General features: G+C 47.4%; 1 protein-coding gene across 1 annotated transcript; it reads right to left on the reverse strand.

Moving 5' to 3' along the window:
- Positions 1 to 1,296: 1,296 nt before the first annotated feature.
- Positions 1,297 to 18,058, reverse strand: LOC135817032 (protein sidekick-2-like). The gene is made up of 6 exons (XM_065330134.1): positions 17,969 to 18,058; positions 14,446 to 14,584; positions 14,027 to 14,155; positions 12,302 to 12,388; positions 11,469 to 11,945; positions 1,297 to 1,442 (listed from the first exon to the last, which is right to left on the reverse strand). The coding sequence occupies exons 1-6, from the start codon at positions 18,056 to 18,058 to the stop codon at positions 1,297 to 1,299; spliced, it is 1,068 nt and encodes a 355-aa protein (XP_065186206.1).
- Positions 18,059 to 18,186: the final 128 nt, after the last annotated feature.

Genomic DNA, 18,186 nt, shown 5'->3' on the forward strand with positions numbered 1-18,186 from the left:
TGAAATCGAGGAATCGTAGATCTATGTGGAGGCTTTGTTGTACCCAGTAAGTAATGTAACTTAGTTTAGTACATCTACGCTGTGTCACAAAAATGCCCCATCAGCACCTTTACACCTGGCCTAGTCACCGTCCTCGGACCGTCAGGCGGACTGCAGGCGCCTATATAATTATAGCATTCATGCACTGCTCGCTGGGCCTGGATCAAAACATTCTCCGTACCCACATCAACAAACTTTTACTGGTTCCCGGGCATCCCTATGTACGACAAGTTCAGTTATGCAGTCTGCATAACTGAACTCGTGTGTGTGGTGCAGGAAAACGTAACTCATGGAAAACAACTTTACAACACCGTGAGACGTGCTGTAGCAACGATGGGCTGGACTTGACAGCTTGAGTCAGTCAGAATAGGAAGGAACTAGAGGGGATTTCGTAAACTGAACAGTATGTTTCAAAGTACAGGGTTGAAAGCAGAAATAGGCAAGGAGATGTGTATAGATATATAGATATATACACGAATGTAGGTTTACACTGCCCAGTGAGATACACTCGAATGTGTGGTGTACATTGTACAGTGAGATAAACACTGTGCTATTGAGTCGCTATCTAAAAATGCTGTGGCATGTATGTTGTGCAAATGGTATGCCTTAGGTAATAACCCGATTGGAATGGCCATGATGGCAGAGATTGAACTCGGATAATGAGCCATGTAAAAATGGAAGAAGAAAACACATCTTGTTACATCTGTCGATAGTTGCTTCATAACTCGCTTCAATGTGTTTTCTTCTTCTATATGGCAGAGATTGTAAGGTGTTTTCGGGATGACATTGGATAACCTTTTCAAATTCCATTGCCTGAACCTAAACATGAGTCTTAGCTTCAGAGAGAAGAATTGAATTTCCTGTAGGAGTAGTGTGAGCCAGGACAATCCTACAGATAAATTGTAAACACAAGAACATGAAAAAATTCAGATGTTGTTATATGGGAATCGTATTGGCTGAAATTGGTACTGGAAGAAACTTCCAATTAGCCGGTAGGTTCGAATTAACCATATTCAAGTTATCAGGATTCTACCTATAGCAAGAAACAGGGGTTTGTCAACTGACTACCGCTCTATGCAGTTCCTATTAACAATCTGCGTTGCGTGGAAAATTCTTTCATCGTTGATGTTGTAAAATTATGATGTTTCGGGCCAGTCACACAATATCAGAACTACCCCTTTTCTTTTTCGGTGTGCTAAATTATGAAAATAAGTGGGCACGACACTGTCTGAACAGCAAAGTTGAAGATGGCTTACATCATTGCTTATTGTAGACCTTGAAAAGGAGGATGAGGTTCAGGGCAACACTGGCAGCGAAGAAAATGCCTCTTATGATTGATACTGCAACTGAGATGTCGGAGCTGAATTGACTATAACCATGGCCAACAGCAGTATCAACTGGTGCTGCAACACATAACAGAAAAGCATTCTGGTAAGTAGAGATCCTCAGTGACATTAACAAGCGCTGCTCAGATTTCAAATGGCAGAATATGACACAACATACACAAAAGTGGTACCCTATATTCCGGTGTGTTAGCTGCACCGGGGTCTAAGCTGCACCCCCCCCCCCCCCTCGAGCTCAAAATTCTCATCTTTTTGACATTCGGAGTACAAGCCGCACATCATATTTTGAAATTTCATTCATCCAAACTTGATGGGTACTTGTACATACAAGCCGTTTACCCATGGTTGTACAGTTTAGAAGCACGACAGAAGTTTCAGTAAAAGTTTCTTTGTTTGTCCCTCTCTCTGATCTGCCACCTTAGAAGAACCGTACAACTGCAATGATGGATTGCACATATTAAGTAGTCGAAGGACGCCATACATGCCCATTATGTATGACACGCAGTACTTTGTTATTATTCATTTATTTTAGCTATAAAGAAAACAAATTCTGCTGTCATCGCCACACTACAACAAAGTCACGAAGGTTTACCAAAATCGATTTTCTTGTCACAATCATCAGTGGAAAGCCGTGACTATGACAATAGAAGTAAGATTGTTTTCGTAGGTGCACAGCATGATTGTTTGTCTCACTACACAGTTCTAGCGTTGCAATTAGTTCCTCACCCCTGTTGCACTTAGCTCTCACTTCACTTCTATTGTCTCACCTTCCCTCATTCTATTTTAGCACTTTGTTTTGTTCTCGTAACACATTATTGTATGTATATAAATCATTGATTTAGTATGGTTATTCTTCAGTCACGGCTTTCCACTGATGATTGTGACAAGAAAATCGATTTTGGTAAACCTTCATGACTTTGTTGTAGTGTGGCGATGACAGCAGAATTTGTTCTCTTTATAGCTATTATAAAAATGTTGTCTCCGCGTCGATTATATATTCATTTATTTTATTTCTGAACCTCGTAGCATTTCAAGACAGCCAATGGAATTGAGTAGAGGGTGAGACCAACCACGGAAGAGAAAAAAGAAAATGAAAAGCAGGTACACAAAAGGGGGAGAGATTGGCAAGTTACAAAGCAATGGGATGCCCAGCAAGCTATGCAGCGGAAGTGGTGACTGTGATTTTGTTTACTGGAAGATACTGAAGTGCTGTCTGACGAGGGTACGGATTATGGGCATATCGGGAGCTTGCCTTCAACTGGGAGGCAGTTGCAGCCACATGGAGTAGAAGGAAAATAGACGGGAATTTACGAGTAGGTTCGGCCAAGCTAGGGGGAGAGGAACGCGGCTTCAGGTGATACCCAAAGCCGAGTTCGTATCACTGATTCATTCATCGAATGGATTCGGAGTCTAAGCCGCAGGGCGAGTTGTTTGGGCATTACAAAGTGGGGCTAACACATGGAAATACTGTACATGTTGATACCGCATCAATACCTGGAAATACTGTACATGTTGATACCACATTAACACTTGGAAATACTGTACATGTTGATATCACATTAATACTTGAATATTTCAACTGACAATTCAGTATTATTCATCTGCTGCAAGTCGACAAATGTTCGGCCCATTCAAATTTCGGCCTCCCAGGGCTAAAACCCATTTCAGCCGCATCAAATGTTCGCCCTGTTCTGCTGCCATCTGTATACACTATCACACTGAACCTTGGAAATCATAATTTCGGCCAAACATGACCAGGCCAAAATGGCGGAAATAGATATATCGGCGAATATTTGTTGACATACAGTATCATCGAAAGGATATATTCAAATAAATCAATACCATACCATACCATACCATAATATTGTTATGTTCCTCCTCCTATACAACCTTTTCCAAGCTGGCCTTGCATGCACCCCATACTACGTCGTACTCACCTTTTGTCACCTTTTGTCACCTTTTGCTCCGTTGGACTGGGTAGCTACTTGCGCGCCCATATTTGCCATAGCTACCCAGGCCCTTTATCTTGCTGTATACACTTGATCTCTCTCTCTTGTCTCTCTCTTCCACAATGTAGTCGTTCCGTTCGTCTTTGTCTGTGTCTCTTCGTCTCTGTAATAAATGTTGTTCCCACCCTACCTGTTCCCGTTGTCCATTGTTGTCTCTGGACAATATGCCGTCGTCCTTTTCGTACTCAATAATAATTATTAAAAGCTATACATGGTCAGGAGGGTATGATGCTGGTTCACAGCCAGATGCACCAAAGGCCACAGAGCAGCATCCATTCCGTCCAAATAGCTAAAATGCAAGTTAAAGGAGAACTGTCACCAAAAAAATTCTTTGTCTTATCTTGTAGTTCTTTGGCTCCTGTTCAGGAGGTCGCACGTGTCACTGGCATGCACTCTCGTTTTGTGTTACATGTAGCTGTGACTTTCGTTAGGGTTCACACATTTAAGTCACAGGCTTTGTCTTCACCTTCTTTTGCGCCTGCTGATGGAGTTGTTGGCATGCAAGTGTTATAAGCTAGACGTTTTCACTGCAGTAGTGAGTTGGCTAGAGTAGGCTGTAGTGCTTACGAGTTCGGAGAAAGGTTTCAAGCAATTGCGGCTTGGAGCCAGAGTTTTCTAACAGAGTTCTCTTCATAGTCGCGAGCTGGTCTTTTGTGTGGTTTGGGTGTGAGCCGAGGCAGGAGCACGCCTCTACAGAACATATTGGTAGCAGAGGATGGTTAATCAAGTCGAGTCGACCTCGTAAGTGCTGAACGTTCCACCTAAGTGCGGCTATGGAGTCTCCAGTCAAAGAGGACAAGGAGGAAGACAGCCATGCCGCGGAGGACGGGACTGCCAGCACCGAGGAAGCAAACCACCGAGAAGAACCAGCGGCAGTAGAGAACAAGCGCGAGAAGCTTAGCGAGCTTCTTAGAGAAAAGATGGTGGCTAAAAAACACTTCACCAACGCGCGGCGGACACTTCTCGTGCGCTCCATGAATGGCGGAGTGCGAGGAGAGCAAGCTAACGACGAGCTAGCCGAGCTAAGCTCATATTATGACAACGCCACCAGTGCTATCATGAACCTCGTTAGTCTGTACAGCTCAACCAACGAAGAGAAGCGTATTGAAGTAACGCTGCGGGAAGCGGAATTGCTCGAGGAACAATTCACCACCACAACCGAGAGCATTTTGGAGGACGTACGTGGACAGGTACGCAGTTATGCGGAGGAAACGGACTACCTGGGCGTCTCACAGCGGCCCCACCCAGTCCAGGCTCGACGCGAACTAGCTTCGGAGGTCGGGTACGGATACAGCGGACCTGCCGCAAGCACTATGCCCAGTTGGGATGGAGCCCGGAGCTACCTGCACGCGCACGGCAGAAGTTCAGTTGAGGCCTCGGAGTCTACTGCTGCACGTGGACTAGCGTACGACTACGGCTACCATGGCTACACGTACGAGCCGACGAGCCGGTCAGCCGGCGTAATGCAAGTAACAGTTGCAGACCAGCACCGGGGAACGGAGTACGGTCTTGCTGAAGTCAGCGAAGACAACTACAAGGCGGTCAGCGAAAGCGGACCGAAAGTCACCATGGGCACGGATGAGTTGCGACCAGAGACGCCTTTGGTCCACAGAGCGCTCACGCCGTCTAAGACCCAGGTCAGCGCGAGCAGGGCGGCGAGCGGCTCGCCTTTGTCCGCGGCTGTGGCGCAGGTTGGAGGGAGCGGCACGCCAGCTGCGGCCGCTTTAGAGTCTGGCGCCACCGGGCACTTGGACAGCGCGAACAGAGCGACACGCGGTCCGCCTTTGTCCGCGGCTGGTCCCCAGATGAGCGCGAGCGGCGCACCACATGCGTCAGATCCAGAGTCTGCACCAGTGCCTGCAACGCTATTCAGCGCAACCGGCAGGCCGCCTGGATCCGAGCCTGCAACGCTATTCAGCGCAATCGGCAGGCCGCCTGGATCCGAGCCTGCAACGCTATTCAGCGCAATCGGCAGGCCGCCTGGATCCGAGCCTGCAACACTATTCAGCGCAACCGGCAGGCCGCCTGGATCCGAGCCTGCAACGCTATTCAGCGCAATTGGCAGGCCGCCTGGATCCGGGCCTGTGCACGCGTCGGAAATTCAGACCAGCGCGGACAGCGCACAGCCTGTGACCTCTGCGCTAGCTGCAGGATCAGCGCCTTGGGGATTGATCAGCGCAAACAGCGCGAACGGCACTGGAGCGATCAGCATGACCAGCAACCTACCGGTGTCACCGGCTGAAACGTTAGCACTCCAGATTGCCAGCGCCGACAGCGCAAACGGAATGAGGCCAGAGATGCCTGCATCCCAGCAGACAGTCAGCGGAAGCAGCGCAATCGACAGACTGCCTGGATCATCCGTACCTGCAACGCTATTCAGCGCAATCGGCAGGCCGCCTGGATCCGCTTCTGCCACGCTATTCCAGCAATCCGTTGACACCCGTCACACCACTACTCAGTCGCCAGTAATTACATCTGCGTCTCGGCAGTGGGCTGGCGCCAGTGGTGTGGCCGGCGTGCACACTGTGCCAGCAGCAAGTCTGTGGAGCCCGCCCGCTCCACAGGCCATGGGTTTGCAACCAGCAGGGTCGACTGCCGCACCAGTACCGGTGCCATCAGTAGCACCAGGCCAAACACGGCATCAGCAGTCATCGGACGAGATATTCCGGCGGCTGAAACCCATACAAATTCCAACGTTCACAGGCAACAAGAGAGCCTATCGTGCCTGGAGAGCAGCTTTCATGGCTTGTGTTGGGCAGACGAGCTCAAGTCCGGAGGTGAAGCTGCTGCACCTTAAGCAGTATTTAGGTGGAGAGGCATTGGTCGCCATTGAGAGCCTAGGTTACTCGGCCCATGCCTACGAAGCCGCCGTAAACCGTTTAGACAGGAAATTTGGTGGCGAGCAGAGACAGACAAACCTCCAATTTGAGGAAATAGAGTCGTTCCCCGCCCTCCGGACAGGCCGGCCTGGAGACCTGCAGAGATTCGCCGATTTGCTGGATGTGCTGATAGTGAACATGGTGGATGCAGGCAAGGAATATGAGCTGGGCGATGGTCTTCTGTTCCGACAGCTACAAAACAAGCTGCCGATGGCCATGCTGACCCAGTTTAACCGTTGGCGTCACAACAACACGAAACCCAGCAGTGTACCAACGCTATTGGAATGGGTGACTCTCGAGGCAGAATTCGCTACTGGAGCAGCGGAGATGGCCCACGGAGTCAGTTCTGCGGATGGTCATCATGCAGCGGCGCTGCCGACTAAACCAGCCCCTGCAAGAAGTCGACCAACGTTCGGTGGCAGTTCCGGAGCCCACGCGTCGTCATTCCTGGTCTCTGGTCAGAGCGCTGCCAAAATCCAGTGTGCAGTATGTGATGCGCCCCATCACACATGGAGTTGTGATATCTTCAAGAGCGAGTCGCCCAGCAGGCGGTGGGAAACAGCAAAGAAGAAAGGCCTCTGCTATAGGTGCCTTGGCACTGGACATCGAGGGACATCCTGTACCAGAAACAGGAAGTGCGGTGTCAGTGGCTGCAGTCAGACACATCACCAGCTGCTTCATGATCGTCAACCGCAGCAGAAGTGGAACCTGCCTGAAGCAGCCATGAGCAGTGATGTAGCAGCGTCAAGCGCTCCCACAGCTTCAATCAGCACAAGAGGGGCAACAACACCTGCAATAGAGCCAGCCTCTATTAATTGCTCCATCCAAGCATGCAACATCACGGAAGGGGAGCCGGATCTGGGAGGAGATCGGCCACGTGGAGTACCTTCGGTCTCGTTACGCATCCTCCCGGTGTCGCTTGTGCATGAAGGAGAACGGATACAGGTTAACGCTATGTTGGACGATTGCAGCACTACCACCTACATAACCACTGCAGCTGCCGGGCAGTTGAGGGTGGCAGGAAGACCGCAGCAGGCATCAGTTTCTCTTCTGAGCGGGTTGACGGAAACATTCGTCACGACGCCGGTCAACATCACAGTGGAAAGCGCTGACGGAACATTCAAGTCCAAATTAACGGCGCTAACTATTGAAAGCATCGCAAGCAACTTGAAGGCGGTTGACTGGGCGAATGCGGCAGCGCAATGGGACCACCTGCGAGATGTTCCCTTCACGGCTCTCACCGAGGAATCAGTGGACCTTCTAATTGGCAGTGATCATAGTGAATTGCATTCTTGCTGGGAGGAAGTCAATGGCAAGCCGGGAGAACCGCTAGCTCGCAGAACGCCATTAGGTTGGACATGTATCGGAGCAGTATTAAACAATGATGATCGACCAACCCGCGCCAACAGCACCTACTGTAGCGTACAGCTGAACCGGCAACGGGAAGTTGATCAAGGCGGTATCAGCCCTGAGCCCTCCTGGCACATGAAGGACCGCAGTGTGAAGCCTGAAGTTGAGCAGTCCATGCGGCAACTCGACGGGGCTGGGAACGAGATTCACCTTCAATGGAATGGCCAGAAATCAAAACTGCCCGACAATTACAGCATGGTATTCAGCAACTGCGTAGAGCCGGGCCCTAGGCTGCAGCGAGAGATACTGGAAGTGCTGCTCGGATTCCGGCGCAACTCGGTAACCATCGTTTGTGATATTCGGGAGATGTACCTTCAGATTCGAAATCACTCCGAGGACCAACCGTACTTGCGTTTCTTGTGGCGACCACCGGAGAGAAATACTCAACCAGACGTTCTTCATCCCGACACGCCACGAGGGCACTGGCCGTTGGGAAGAATTACGGCAGTCTTTCCTGGTCCAGATGGACATGTACGAGTGGCTAAGGTGCTTGTGGGCGGCAAGGAGAAGACACGCCCTATCACGCGACTATGTCCGCTTGGCTTGTGCTAAAGCCCCTGGTGTCACATTGGCTAGGTGACAACAACCAGCCGGAGGCGTTTGTGAAACTGATTTCAAGGAAAGTTTGATTCACTATTTCTTGAATGTGTTTTGTTCATTTGCTGTATTTCTGCTTACAGCTTTTCGGAATAATGCTTTTGTCGCATTGGAAATTTGTTTGTTGAGTTGCGATATGCTTTTCGATGTTACTTTTCAACATATCGGGAAGGGGAGAATGTTCAGGAGGTCGCACGTGTCACTGGCATGCACTCTCGTTTTGTGTTACATGTAGCTGTGACTTTCGTTAGGGTTCACACATTTAAGTCACAGGCTTTGTCTTCACCTTCTTTCGCGCCTGCTGATGGAGTTGTTGGCATGCAAGTGTTATAAGCTAGACGTTTTCACTGCAGTAGTGAGTTGGCTAGAGTAGGCTGTAGTGCTTACGAGTTCGGAGAAAGGTTTCAAGCAATTGCGGCTTGGAGCCAGAGTTTTCTAACAGAGTTCTCTTCATAGTCGCGAGCTGGTCTTTTGTGTGGTTTGGGTGTGAGCCGAGGCAGGAGCACGCCTCTACAGAACAGCTCCTGATCACGATGGTATTATCCATTTTTCTCTACGATGGCTGGAAGTGGGTGAAAACTTGAAAAGAAGGTGCCCAAAATTGTCCCGAAGTACCGAGTGACGTCACGCCGGACTTGACCTCCACGCATACATTCGTCGTGAAAAACGAAGTCCAGCCCGTGTGCGCGTGCTGGTCGACCGAGATCGCGAGCTGGCTGTACATGTTCCAATGTACGGTGCACGTGTGCCTTTTGAACTGTAACACAGATGGGTACGTCGTACCGAAGGAGAATGCCAAAGAGGCAGAGACCAACGTGCAGCTACACAGCCAAATCCAAATAAAAAGCAGAGCTTTCACCTTTTTGACTTCTTCCGCGAGGATCTAAGTTTTATTTTGTGAGCACGGAAGTACGTCGTTGTTTTGAACTTTTCGTGTGAGCTTGAGGAACAACACGATGATGAGTGCGCATGCAGAAAACAGTACTCCTCCGGCCGGCGATAACACCACCAACCCGAGCCCAAAGGAACGCAATGTAGGTACGTGAAGGCGATTCATCTGGCGATGTTGCTGGAGATTCAGAGGACAAACTCCGACGTCTTTCATTTCAGAGCCGGGTGGGCAACACCGCCACCTTCGGCTTCGATACAACTACATCATTTTCTAGCACGAGGTATGTGTGTCACACTAACAGCAAACAAAAATCCTTCCACTCCTTCGTAGTCACAAATAAAACAAAGAGCTGGAGCTTCGTGGAGGAAGTACCAGTGCGACAAACTGCTGTCGACCTTTGTTAATTTTGTCCCTTTTTGCCGTTCTCATTGTGTACAACGTACACAGTACACATCGAGTGTCCGAGTTCAGAAGTGCAAGCGTGCACCGTACATCGAACAGTTGGCTCGATTGACCAGCACACGGGCTGGACTTCGTTTTTGACGATGAATGTACGCGTGGAGGTCAAGTCCGGCGTGACATCACTCGGTACTTCGGGACAATTTTGGGCACCTTCTTTTCAATTTTTCACCCACTTCCAGTCATTGCAGAGAAAAACGAATAACACCATCGTGATCAGGAGCCAAAGAACTACAAGACAAGACAAAGAACATTTTTGGTGACAGTTCCCCTTAACCTACATGCCTGAGTACATGAGTACATCAGTAAAGTCCATCCAGTAAATAGTCAATTTCAGTGTTTCTGCTCCAAACAGCAACTAACTTTGACTAGCTACTAAGATTACATCAAAGGATCAAACAACAAACATTTTCTTCAGTTTTTTCTCCTTGTGCTTGGCCAAGGCCAAAATCACACCTCGGAGGAGTACCAAAATTACAACTCCCAGATGTCCTCGATTGCTGACCAAGCAGCAGGCGCAGCCTCTGCGCCTGCTGTGCACTGGCAGTGGCCCTTAACCTGCTAGAATGCCCAATTCCTATGCTGAGCAGAGTCCAGTGCATATACGCAGGGGGAAGTAGGGATTTCAAGTATGTGTTTTTTGAAAGGATGCAGAGAACTTCAAATTCAAAGGATCAGTCGGGGGAAGTGAACTGCTTAAAGAGAGAAAAAATGGAAACCCTAGTAGGACTCGAAACCCGGGACCTTGCTTGTCATGAACAATACTCTACCATCTGGGCTTTTCAGGCACGTACCCAGGTGGGGAGGGGGGGGGGGGGGTCGCAGGGTTCGGGGAACCCCCTTTCTGTCACTTACTGAACGATTTTTTTCTCGTTTTTTCATCTTTTGTTGCCCTGCGCTGCGCGCGTGCTTCGCACCGTGCTGCCAACGAGTGGTCAAGTTGTAGATTCTACAACTACTTGACGTTTCCATGCACTGTGCCTGCGCTGAAATACGTGACGCGTGCGAGAGTTGGTTGACGTGACGTAGCTATTTACAGGCGTGTTCCCCGTATGGGTTCCTGGGTGCTTCATTTTTTGAAAATTTTCCCGGGGACGCCCCCGGAACCCCCCCCCCTCTTCAAGGGCACCGCCGCACTCGCCTGTATTTACTACAACGGACCCCATGTAACCCCCTCCCGCCAACTCTGGGTATGCGCCTGCTTTTGGACTAGGCCAAACCTAAAATGCACTGGCCAGTATTTCACTCTAAAGGCAGCTCACAGCTTCTAGGTTCGGCCTGGTCATGGCTCAGATGGTTAGAGCATTGCTCATAAAAAAAGCAAGGTCCCAGGTTCGAGTCCTGGTGGGTTTGCCATTTATTCTCTTTTCAGGCAATCTCGTGGCGGGGTGTGTGTGTGGGGGGGGGGGTGGGGGACGACCCGAGCGCCATCAGTATGGTGGAAACGTTCTTAGCGCATTCTAAGTTCGAGCTGGTCCCATAGCTCAGGTGCTTAGAGCATCGCTCATGACAAGCAAGGTCCCGGGTTCGAGTCCTGGTGGGCTTGGCATTTTTTCTCTTTTCAGGCAGTTCACTTCCCCAACTGATCCTTTTGTCGTTACTCAGAGTATCACCAACAAAATCCCTACTTTCCTTTGTGTACATCATGCATAGGACACAGAACGTTTACACACGTGATAATTATGTCTGTCATCAGGGTTCTCATGAGGCCAATCAGAGGATCAAAGTAACCAGGGCTATTTGGTATCATTATATCCTTGAGCTGTGTTACACAATGTCATCCTGAAGCCTCAGGTCTTGTGTGCTATATGGTGAGAGATAGGCAATCAAACATGTGTACCTGAGCAAGCGGAGATTTCCTTTGTCCACATTCCACTTTCCTGGCATGTGATCAGTTGATGGCGTTGTGACCAGTTACCAGAAACATACAGGCCTTCTCTGCATGTGACATTAAGTGAAGTGTTTGCTGAGAAGTTCAGTTTCATCAGATTGATAATTTCTAGGGTGAATGTACTTGCAACAGACACAGCCCACCTTAGTTCACTGGGCAATTTGCAGAAAGCAGGAGGTATTGGTTGATAAGTTGGTTTATCTTTGACATCAGTTTGCACTCTGGCTGCAGCTATTGTAGTGGCTAGAGTGACACGATGTCCAGGACCAACCGAGTTGACAGCAAACACCGTGATCAAAACACTTCTTTTCTCCTTTAGTCCAGTTATGGTGTATTGTGGCATTGCAATGTTGATATCGTTGCTGACTCTCTCCTCAGTATCTTCTCTGAGAACACTAAACTGAATTACGTAGTATAGATTACCACCTGGAGCAAAAAACAAAGGAGAATGAAAAATGATGCGTTGTTTGCAGATATAACTTTGGCTGTACTGAATGCTGTTGAAGAAAGTTGTAATAGTAGGTTGGCAATATTAATGTTGACTGAATATTATAACTTTCTTGTAGACGGGAGGCTTATCAGGAAAAGAAAAAAACTACAAATCTCGAGCTATTCGTCACCATTATCATCAATAGGACTAGGTGCAAACATTATATGGCTTAATTTGTCAAATATAACACAATAATTATATTAATGCTAATATGCACATGTTCTTGAATATGGATCCACCATACATCAGGGGTTATAGACCTACAGATCATGCTCTTGAAAACATTACTCACCGTAAGTTGTTTCTGGTGCTTGCCATCTTGCCTGTAGTACAGAGCTTGATATGGGTATGGCTGTCAAATTCCTTACTGGTCCTGGGGCTGGATTGGAGAAAGAGAAAAGCGAAAGGAAAATAATTCAGTGGAATCTGAAGCAGGTCAACCGCATCAAGAAAATCCGTCACGTCAAAAAATTGCTCCATCTGTGGACAGAACTGTTTTTTCCTTTGTGGACATAAATTTATAATTGTTCACTTGCTGTTTGCGTTATGCAGAGCTCACTGACTTTTCAGTTTGAGCACTCTGGCAAGGTACGTTCGGGCCTGGTTTAAATCTGGCTTTGGAAAATTTATTTTTCATTGCTACCAGGTTCGGCCTCATTTCCTCTGTGCTGCGCTGGTGAGTCCACAAAGGACGAAACATTTCTGTCCGCAGATTGAGTAATAGGGCTTGAAAGTGCTACGTCACAGCATGGCAACAATTTCAAAAATTCAAAACTGGATCCACTTGGATCCATTTTTTGTATGGATCCAAGCACAATCATTTCAAGCGGTCTTACTCACAGCAAGGTGATGTAGCCAGTGAAACTGACTGATTTGGCTAATGGGGGCGGGGTGACAACTGGTGGCAAAATCAAAGTCACACCTGCATGCGACATGAGTGGGTTGCTATGCACCCACATACTTAGGCAATAGACATGGTTAGCATTTTACCATTCACGCTATTATCGGCGGTAGGCTTGCACCGTTTTTTTGTGTGTGTAGACATGGCATTTTACAGTTCACGCGCTAGATCCAACGGTACTCGTACCCCAAACCCAAAATACCGTCGGTTTGGTACCGTTTCGACGATAGAAAGGTCTTTTTAGCGGGAGAACGAAACGGTAAGATTCTTACTAGGGTTACCTCACACGTCTATCGTTGCGTCAGGAGTCAGGACTCAGAAGCCGAACTGCTAACTGTGTCTCGAAAACACATCAAAAACGGTAGACTCGCCCTCTACACGCCGGCCGTCGAAATAGCGTGAACGGTAAAATGCTAACCATGTCTAATAGCAAAGTCACACCTTAGTGGATCCAAAATAGAAATCTGATGTCAATTTACTACTCCCTGGGCGTTTTTGACGTCATCACTTTCAGGTCCTATTGTTCACTTGTATATTTTCACACTTTTCATGTTCAGCATTACCACACTGCATGCATTTTCTAGGATATACTGTGACATTTTCTTACAAATTGTGTGTACATGATGTTTGTGTGTTATAGAATATTCATCTGGCTGTCTGGCTTTAGTTATAAATTATTTCTTGTTTGGCCTCTAAATTTTTATCAATTCCCTGATGACGCCCGATGGGTGAAATATGGGCGAACTTTTTTCATGGGAAAGAAAAAAGACCAAGGAACTACAAGTTACGCTATAATGTACACTAACACCACCAGTTACTAAACAATCAGCTCATGTGATAACATTGCACTACACTGACACACCGTGTCGCACGAGCTGATTGTTTAGTAACTGGTGGTGTTAGTGGACATTATAGCGTGACTTGATTTCTTGGTCCTTTTTTCTATTCTTTAAATTTATCATTGGCTCTTCATCCGAGTCCAATTTTTCATTCATTAATCTTGTGAAGCAGAGAGCAAGTTTGTGAGACGGAGAATGGACGTGTTTTAAAATTACTCAATTTCCTTTTCTTTAAAATATTTATCTATTATTCCCTTGCCTATTACTCCGTACATACCTAGCTTCTGAGTTATGAGCCACCTCCTTGCTTTAACACCAAGACCCACTCCATTAATGGCTGCAGCAGTAATCTGGTATCGTGTAAAATGTCGCAAGCCAGATAGTGAAATCGAGTTGCTGACCCAACCTTTAGTGGCAGAGAGATGGGAAAAAAAGATATGATTCAAGCAAGAAAGAAAGCAAAAAAATAGAATGATGGCAAGAGTAGAAGCCCAAAAATAGAATGAACAAAGCGAAGAACTTCAAGAAAGTAAGTGTGTGCTGCTCTCTTAGACGGAGCTGCCGCCTTTCCCGCTCACTTGGCTAGACAGTGCGAATCAGTTTCATGCATTGAGGTGCCAAACAAGTTCTGAACAGAAATTAATAAATATGATAACATTCAAGCTGGGTACAGTCATGAATGCACCATGTACTCACTTTCATGAACTCGAATAGATCCGTGCAGAGAACAGTTGTAGAGTTGACATTGACAATCTTCTACTTTGCTACACCCAATAGCATCGTAACTAATCTCATACCCAATGAGAGTACCATGGGAAAGAGCAGGTGGCAGTGGCTGCAGGTTTTCAGGATACGAGTCACACACAGACAAAACTGGCATTATTTTCACCAAAGCAGTGAAAGAGGATTAAGTTTGATTTTTAGCGTGCAGCAAAGAATGGAACAGTTTTGTAAAGATATCCACTGTATGCAAAATCATGCGCTCTTTAAAATAGATGGATCTGGTGTCATAGATTTTCTACATATGTTTGCATGGGCTGTTGTTTGTCTGCATGGGCTGTTGTTTGTCTGCATGGGCTGTTGTTTGTCTGCATGGGCTGTTGTTTGTCTGCATGGGCTGTTGTTTGTCTGCATGGGCTGTTGTTTGTCTGCATGGGCTGTTGTTTGTCTGCATGGGCTGTTGTTTGTCTGCATGGGCTGTTGTTTGTCTGCATGGGCTGTTGTTTGTCTGCATGGGCTGTTGTATGTTTGCATGGGCTGTTGTTTGTCTGCATGGGCTGTTGTTTGTCTGCATGGGCTGTTGTTTGTCTGGATGGGCTGTTGTTTGTCTGCGTGGGCTGTTGTTTGTCTGCATGGGCTGTTGTTTGTCTGCATGGGCTGTTGTTTGTCTGCATGGGCTGTTGTTTGTCTGCATGGGCTGTTGTTTGTCTGCATGGGCTGTTGTTTGTCTGCATGGGCTGTTGTTTGTCTGCATGGGCTGTTGTTTGTCTGCATGGGCTGTTGTTTGTCTGCATGGGCTGTTGTTTGTCTGCATGGGCTGTTGTTTGTCTGCATGGGCTGTTGTTTGTCTGCATGGGCTGTTGTTTGTCTGCATGGGCTGTTGTTTGTCTGCATGGGCTGTTGTTTGTCTGGATGGGCTGTTGTTTGTCTGCGTGGGCTGTTGTTTGTCTGCATGGGCTGTTGTTTGTCTGCATGGGCTGTTGTTTGTCTGCATGGGCTGTTGTTTGTCTGCATGGGCTGTTGTTTGTCTGCATGGGCTGTTGTTTGTCTGCATGGGCTGTTGTTTGTCTGCATGGGCTGTTGTTTGTCTGCATGGGCTGTTGTTTGTCTGCATGGGCTGTTGTTTGTCTGCATGGGCTGTTGTTTGTCTGCATGGGCTGTTGTTTGTCTGCATGGGCTGTTGTTTGTCTGCATGGGCTGTTGTTTGTCTGCATGGGCTGTTGTTTGTCTGCATGGGCTGTTGTTTGTCTGCATGGGCTGTTGTTTGTCTGCATGGGCTGTTGTTTGTCTGCATGGGCTGTTGTTTGTCTGCATGGGCTGTTGTTTGTCTGCATGGGCTGTTGTTTGTCTGCATGGGCTGTTGTTTGTCTGCATGGGCTGTTGTTTGTCTGCATGGGCTGTTGTTTGTCTGCATGGACTATTGTTTGTCTGCATGGGCTGTTGTTTGTCTGCATGGACTGTTGTTTGTCTGCATGGGCTGTTGTTTGTCTGCATGGGCTGTTGTTTGTCTGCATGGGCTGTTGTTGTTTGTCTGGATGAGCTGTTGTTTGTCTGCATGGGCTGTTGTTTGTCTGCATGGGCTGTTGTTTGTCTGCATGGGCTGTTGTTTGTCTGCATGGGCTGTTGTTTGTCTGCATGGACTGTTGTTTGTCTGCATGGGCTGTTGTTTGTCTGCATGGGCTGTTGTTTGTCTGCATGGGCTGTTGTTTGTTTGCATGGGCTGTTGTTTGTCTGCATGGGCTGTTGTTTGTCTGCATGGGCTGTTGTTTGTCTGCATGGGCTGTTGTTTGTCTGCATGGGCTGTTGTTTGTTTGCATGGGCTGTTGTTTGTCTGCATGGGCTGTTGTTTGTCTGCATGGGCTGTTGTTTTTCTGCATGGGCTGTTGTTTGGCTGGAAACTGTCTCTTCGTATACGCTCTTCAATCATTTTGTAATCCTTATGGTTTCGTTTTTGTCTGCTATTGGTCAAATCTACTTAGCAACTAGCTATCTGTAATCTGATTGGTTGGCCTTTCCCGTCTTGGCTTGACACTGTGTCATTTTCAACAATAATAATTATATCGTATATAACTCCTGCTGCTTTCGAAGTAAAGTTACACTCAACCTGCTATCTCAACTCAGATCACTGATTGAATAGCAGAACTCTCCAAACCTTCTCGATCATCTCGATCAAGGTGAACGTATGGAACTGGATGGATACTTAGATCAATTGTATAGCTTGATGACCTGGTTGGGTTATTACGCAATATAAGGGGCATCGGACACACTGTGGTATTGACTGTACCACTTTTTACCCCAGGTACTCCGTGAGTCTAGAAAACACACTCTTCTGGGCTCCAGCATTTCCAAATGTTTCGCTCAGCCACCCCTCCCACACAAGTTAATTGTACTTCAGATGGCTGACCGTACCACACTAAAATACTTTCCGACGCCCCTGAATTATATGAATGTTTATGTTGTGGCCACAAGATTGACAGTTTCCTCTGAGACAAAAATGCGATAATACTCATAAAAAGGACACACTTCAGGCTCATTACAAACATCTTGAAAGTTTTTGTCTTCACAAGTATACTTTCAAGCCTTCTCATCAGGTGAAACACAGGCAAGGGAAAAGGAACAGGAACAGTGGATTAAATACAGTAAGAAGGTGGTAAAACAGCGCAAAAAGAAAGAAAGAAAGAAAGAAAGAAAGAAGATAGCTAAAGTAATCAGCGAAAATTGTAATAATGACAGAAAGGTGCAAATGCGAGAAAACTCAATAAGCGCGACATGTAGTGCGACAACAAGAGACAACCACTGGACATACATGTAACTAACGAGGTTTTGACGACCTACCCAACAGCCTAAGTGTGAATTTGATTTGTTTCTGCTTGCAAAGGTTGGGTTTCCTTGTGTGGATGTATACAGCTTCCAAAACATTCAGCAATCTAGCACTGCGTACACGTGACACAATCGAAAAACAATCATCCGAATACACAGCACGACAATCAGGATGCTCAAACAAATGACTAGCAATGGACGACTCATACTTATCAGAACTAACATCAGAACAATCAGCATGTGCGGTGGACACATCCGATTTCACATGGCTAGTCGAGTGGACCCTAGCCGTTGCCTCTGTCTGTGCTTTAGTCGCTGCCATCGCCGCCGTTGCCGATCTTGTTATTCTTCTGGTTGATGCGATTCCTGTCACTGCCACGCACGTAGGTGTCTTGTCCGGTTGTTTTTCTGGTAGTCTAGTTAATTGTGAGGTGACGTTCCTTGGTGTTGATGCCGCTGCGTTGGACCATCTTGTACCAGGATGATTCTTTGCTGGACGTCCCCTCCGTGGTCGAGTGGATCGTGCGTGTTGTGGAATAAGGTGTAGCGGTGCGTGTTGTCGGATGCGTGCGTCCAGATGTTGAAGAGTCCTACCTACATATCGGCTCTCACATTGCCGACACTCGAAGTGATAAATCAACTTGGATAATTGGCCTGTAGGTAGGACGTCCTTCCTCACCGTGAACGCACGCACCGTGGAGTAGATGAAGCGAATATGAACATTATGGTAATTGGACTCCACGGCAGACTTAACCCGACGCTGAACCATACGTGATACTGACTCGCCCTTCCACGGTAAACATAGGTATACTGGATTAGTGGAAACTTCAGCATTCTTCTTTGGACTGGTCTCAGTTACATACTTCACAATAACAGACTCGGGGTATCCCCCAGTAT

This window comes from Sycon ciliatum, chromosome 5 (assembly GCF_964019385.1).
Source record: "Sycon ciliatum chromosome 5, ocSycCili1.1, whole genome shotgun sequence".
Classification (NCBI taxonomy): Eukaryota; Metazoa; Porifera; class Calcarea; order Leucosolenida; family Sycettidae; genus Sycon; species Sycon ciliatum.